The sequence below is a fragment of the Zeus faber genome (genome assembly GCF_960531495.2).
Source record: "Zeus faber genome assembly, chromosome: 11".
Classification (NCBI taxonomy): Eukaryota; Metazoa; Chordata; class Actinopteri; order Zeiformes; family Zeidae; genus Zeus; species Zeus faber.
The window spans coordinates 32,066,653-32,071,917 of NC_137205.1; the positions used below are offsets into that span (position 1 = coordinate 32,066,653).

The 5,265-nt window shown below is 48.6% G+C and overlaps 1 protein-coding gene across 1 annotated transcript; it reads right to left on the reverse strand.

Annotated features, from left to right (window-relative positions):
* Positions 1–332: 332 nt before the first annotated feature.
* Positions 333–4,736, reverse strand: lgals2a (lectin, galactoside-binding, soluble, 2a). Its single transcript, XM_080009724.1, has 4 exons — positions 4,659–4,736; positions 2,093–2,172; positions 1,748–1,919; positions 333–655 (listed from the first exon to the last, which is right to left on the reverse strand). Exons 1-4 carry the CDS (start codon positions 4,662–4,664, stop codon positions 509–511), a joined length of 405 nt encoding a protein of 134 aa, XP_079865850.1. The 5' UTR covers positions 4,665–4,736; the 3' UTR covers positions 333–508.
* Positions 4,737–5,265: the final 529 nt, after the last annotated feature.

The following is a 5,265-nucleotide window of genomic DNA, read 5'->3' on the forward strand; positions in this document are numbered from 1 at the left end:
AGTCCTGAAGGTGAGTCGGAGCCATGCAAGGTCATTCAAGGGACGTGAAGGTCACCGTCAAATAAAAACACAAGCTTCCGCACAAACAAAGTCAAGATGGAGGCCCCTCCCAACGGCTCATGGGCAACCAGAATGAAATGCACACATCAACACCAGCAGCTTGAAACAGGAAGTGGACTCTGTATACTAATCATATTTAAACATGATGTACGATGTGCATCACCGTAAGACTGTCCACTTCAAAGAGGACGACCGGTCCCCAGAACAACCCCAACCGCGTCAACCCCGCCCTCGTTGCTTCCAAACGGAGAGAACAAATCGACAAAGACTCATTTTATCGTAGAAATACGTTTAATGGACGTCGACATTACGATCGCGGGAAACTCTGGCACAGGGATGCAGAGCAGGCGTTGGGGAGCGCGTCGCGGAACGCCGAAAAACCGGAGCGGAGGCCGAGGGAAAAGCGGAGCCGACGCTGCAGTGAAGCACAAGGTGGAGCTGCCACGCTTCACTTGACCTCGATGCTGCGCACGCGGACGCCCTCGTCGAAGCTCATCACCTGGTACTTCTCCAGACCCAGGCGGTTGGGGAAGTGTATCTCTGAGCCGTCGGACAGAACCACCAGGAACTCCTCCTGGGTCAGAGTGATGGTCAACTGGAGGAGGAAAGAGGAAGGGAAAGTCAATCTGTCTGTCTGTCCGTCTGTCTGTCCGTCTGTCCGTCCGTCTGTCTGTCTGTCTGTCTGTCTGTCTGTCCTCCTCCCACGTGAAACTAAACATGTCAATGAGATCTTGCTGCAGAACTGGTCCCTCTTCTCAAATACGTTCCCTGTGTTTGACCAATTATAAGGAGGTCACCGTACACCCTTTCCGAACAGGGTGGGTGGAGGAGGAGATGCTGGTGACACCGCCGCCTCCGCCCTCAGGCACCATCTCCTTTTCTGAGGATTCGTATCAAGTGTTTTGGAGCGGACGTTCGGCATCGGAGCAAAGACAAAAACCTTGAAAACAAAGTGTTTTACATCAGAATAACCTCCACCTGCTTCAATGGGCCAGAATCACTGCTGTTCCCCATCACCTCCGTCAGGCAACATTACAATGTGGATATTAACACCAGTTAGGAAATGGGACTCGGTGGGTTCCATCGATTTCTTCTTTCTTGCTGAATAAGTAAAGATAAGTAATACAACATGAAGTAAAACTTATGTACAAATCATATAAAGGAGGTTTACAGGGAGCAGCACAGCACTAACAGCGCCGTGACATTTGTACTTGTGCGTATACTTATGTTACTTCAATCACATAGCCGCCCCCCGCCCCCGGCGCTGGGGGAGCCGCGCCCTCTGCTCACATCTTCAACTGGGAGATACTTTGACTTTAAACTTCTTTATTTGTGCAGATATGAACATATGAGCTCAGGCCTCCCCACGTGAGAGTCAGGGAGAGGGCACTGAAACTAGGACGACTTGGTGACTATAAGTCACTACATAGTACGTGAAAAGTACCAGGATGACAAACACCCGTTGAAATATCCTACTCTGCAAACACCCCCCCGTCAACAGTTTGACTAGAGCGGCAAAACCGCTAGAACCGGCCCTGTCGTCATGGCAACGCGCTTAGAGGAAGTGGAGCGGATGCATGACGTTGCAGCATGTAGTATGTAGTATGCAGTACACAGACAGACAGACGTTGCATGTATCTTGTAGTTTGCTGTATGTAGCATGTAGCATGTAGCATGTAGCGGTCACCTTGAACTCCTCCCCGTGCTGGAAGGGGAAGCCCCCCTGGCGCACCTCCTCGCACCAGGCTCCGCCCTGCAGCGAGTTGCACACCACCGCCCGCTCGTCGCCGTGGGCGTCGAAGCGAGCGTTGATGTGCAACGCCACGTCAGCGCCGAGTGGCCCGACGTTCACCGCAAAGCTGGAGGAAGTAGTATTTCAGTACACAAGAATGAATGTATGCACGTATATATGTATGTGGTACTTCAGAGGAGCTCAGTGCAGTATATCTGTGGATCCGTCAGTGACGTTTCATCTGCTTGATCAAACAGGGAGGGACAGGGAGGTTGAAACAGAAGCCTGGAGGGCGCTCACTTGGTGGCCTCAGGTTTGGGGACGCCGACGATGGTCAGAGTCTGTCCCACCCTCAAGGACATGTTCTGCACTCGCATCTCCTGCAGAGAGACAGACAGAGAGACAGGCAGAGGGAAAAGCAGAGAGACAGGGAGAGGGAAAAGCAGAGAGACAGGCAGAGGGAAATGCAGAGAGACAAACGGACAGATAGAGAGACAGGCAGAGAGACAGACAGACAGACAGACAGACAGATAGAGCGATGGACAGACAGAGACAGGCAGAGAGATGGACAGAGAGACAGACAGAAAGACGGACAAGCAGAGAGACAGTTATTGACGGTTAAACCGTTGAATCTTTATCGCTCTTTGTTTATTCTTATGTTTCATGGATATGGTCATTTGTTCCTGTCTTCTAGTTCATTTTTGGCTTCATTGTATATTTAAATATAATGTGTATTTCCATCTTTGCTTGTATTATTGAGCTTGTGATGTCATCCATCAAGTCCTTACGTCCCCCCTCGTCGGCCCCTGCAGTAAAACATGTGTTTCTCATCAGAGGAGGCGGGTCCTAGATGGATGCTGTCCTGTGATTGGACGGGAACGCTCCCACAGTTTTTTGTTTCGTTTTTTTTCCCTCGGGTTTTGGCAGCGAGCGGCTGAACCGACTCACATTTTCCGGGCTCCCTAATGGAGGCTCCGGCTCGGAGGATGGAAATACAAAACGCCTGGCGCAGCACAACGTGGCTCGGCGGCATCACAAGCTTTTTCACTCCGCGGCTCCATTCTGTGGTTACACACAGAGCGACGTCGTTCCACGTGTCGAGCACAAGCTCACTTCCTAACTACCACCTCCAGGGCCCCTGACCGCCCTGCAGGGCCCCTGACCGCCCTGCAGGGCCCCTGACCGCCCAGCAGGGCCCCTGACCGCTCAGCTCGCTGCACAAAATCCCAAACGCCGACGTTGAGGATGGCCTATCAAGTGCGGGTGGAGATAACGGACCTAAAAATAGATCTCTCTCTCTCTCTCTCTCTCTCTCTCTCTCTCTCTCTCTCTGGGTTCCAGCTCCCGCCCGTGCCTTTGAGCCAGGCGTTGGCTGTTGGCTCCAGGACTGTTGGAGTCGGGCCCCGGACACTGCGCTGGTCCCTGCGGTCGGACCAGGCGTCAGGATGGATGCAGTGCAGAGGACGAGGGGACGTTCCTCCCATGACACAGCGACGTTAAAAAAACAAAAAACCTACTTTTTTGATACTTTGATTCGTTTGAGTCTTTGAGGAAGTGAAACAAAGGGAACGAGAGGTGAAATAAGAGAACGTTTCAAAAGAAGATCCAAACCATGACACAGAAGGAGGGAATGTGAGGGAATGTGATTCTTTCCATGTACAGGAGTCTTCACTATCACTGGTCCTGGTCCAGATCCTGATCCTGGTCCAGATCCTGGTCCTGGTTCAGATCTTGGTCCTGGTCCAGATCCTGATCCTGGCCCTGGTCGTGGTCCATATCCTGGTCCTGGTCCTGGTCCTGGTTCTGGTCCAGGTCCTGGTCCTGGTCCATATCCTGGTCCTGGTCCTGCTACCGGTTTGAGGGGCTTCAGCTGTTTATTCTGCCTTCTCTACGAAGCGGATTTAGTTTCGGCACAAGTGTGCGACATTCCTGCCTCAACCCGCTGACGGAGACTAGGGACCAGGGACAGCTGGACCCGCTCTGGGGCTCCGCTGTGGGGCTCCGCTGTGGGGCTCCGCTGTGGGGCTCCGCTGTGGGGCTCCAGCCACACCCAGCTCCGGGGATTAGGCCTCTGAGATCCCTCCTCCATGAAGAGGGACTGGGGATCTTTCCAAATACGTCTCGCTCCTTCCAATGGAAGCTTTAGCTGCGACTGTGATGAACTGATTGTATTTTAGGATAAATGACGTAATGTCAGTTTTATTTACACACTGTGTGTATGTATACGTCTATGACTATGTATACAAACGCCAAGAGTATGTTTTTTTATATAAATCTTTACATGTTTACATGTATTTTGCTGGGCCAAAAAAATTTCAAAAATAAAAATCACATTTATAAAACAATATAAAACATTACTATAATTGACAAAATATTGCATATGACCATATATGGTCATTAAAAGAAAGGTCCCCTTCTAAAATGGATTATTTAACCATTTTGAGTTGGACTTTATCATCCCGACGTGTTTTTGGTGTTATTTTTAGACACTGTCTGTGATTAGTTAAACTGTGAAGGTTACGACACTATAAACACATAGAACACAGTCTGTACCAAACATGGATTTAAAACTCATTCTAACTGTGTTCCTGAACACACAGTGACCATAAAAGGAAGTAAAAGCAGAAACAGAGAAAAAGGAAGTTTGAGAACAAGAATACAACATAAATCTGTTGTATCATATCATAGTAGTAGTATTATTACTAGGATTATTATTATTATTATTATTATTATTATTATTATTATTATAATAGGATATTATTCCCAGTGCCACACCCTGGTTCCTAGCAGCTGTGGGTTCCACACATGGTGAAATGGAAGAACAAGGAGCAGGAGAAGAGAATAACGTGCAGATTGTTCAACTTACAGTCATGTTGTTGCAGGAGGGAAGAGCCTGGAGCAGCTGGTGGTGCAGCAACTTTATGTACTGACCAGGGCCTGTTGTGTGGAGGTGGGAGGGTGGGGCAGCCAATAGGAACACAGGGTTCCACTGGAGAGGGAGAGCGGTACCAGCCAATGGGAACCCAGGGTTTCACTGAAGCGCAACAGAGAGAGAGGGGCGGAAGCCAATATATAAATATATTTAAAAATCTATATAAAATAACAAAAAATATAAGTTGAATTAACCTCCGCCCAGCAGAGGGCTGAGAGGCCAGCAGAGTATAAATAGAGAGTGTTGCCATGCCGACTAAAGTCAATATTTAGCAGAGATTTGATTAACCTGTAACAGTGAGCGGAGGATTGAATTCAGTTCATCACGACAAATGAGAAGCATGTGTTGGAGTCAAGAAAGGAGGATTTCAGTCAAAAAAGACTGTTCCTTCCTTCTTCATTTTTAGTTATCTGTTTATTTGTTCATTTGTTTGAGTCAATTGGTTCATTTTCTTCCTCGTTCTTTATTTCAGTTTTTTTCACTGACTTTCTAATCCAGAAGTGGAATCTGATTTGGTTCCAAATTGAAAATGAATGCATAT

What these genes read in the sequence shown, in the direction of transcription:
- lgals2a (XM_080009724.1), bottom strand. An exon ending in CCCAAACCTGAGGCCACCAA is followed by an intron (nt 1,920 to 2,092) that starts GTGAGCGCCCTC and finishes TACTTCCTCCAG; the next exon opens with CTTTGCGGTGAACGTCGGGC. An exon ending in AGCACGGGGAGGAGTTCAAG is followed by an intron (nt 656 to 1,747) that starts GTGACCGCTACA and finishes TTCCTCCTCCAG; the next exon opens with TTGACCATCACTCTGACCCA.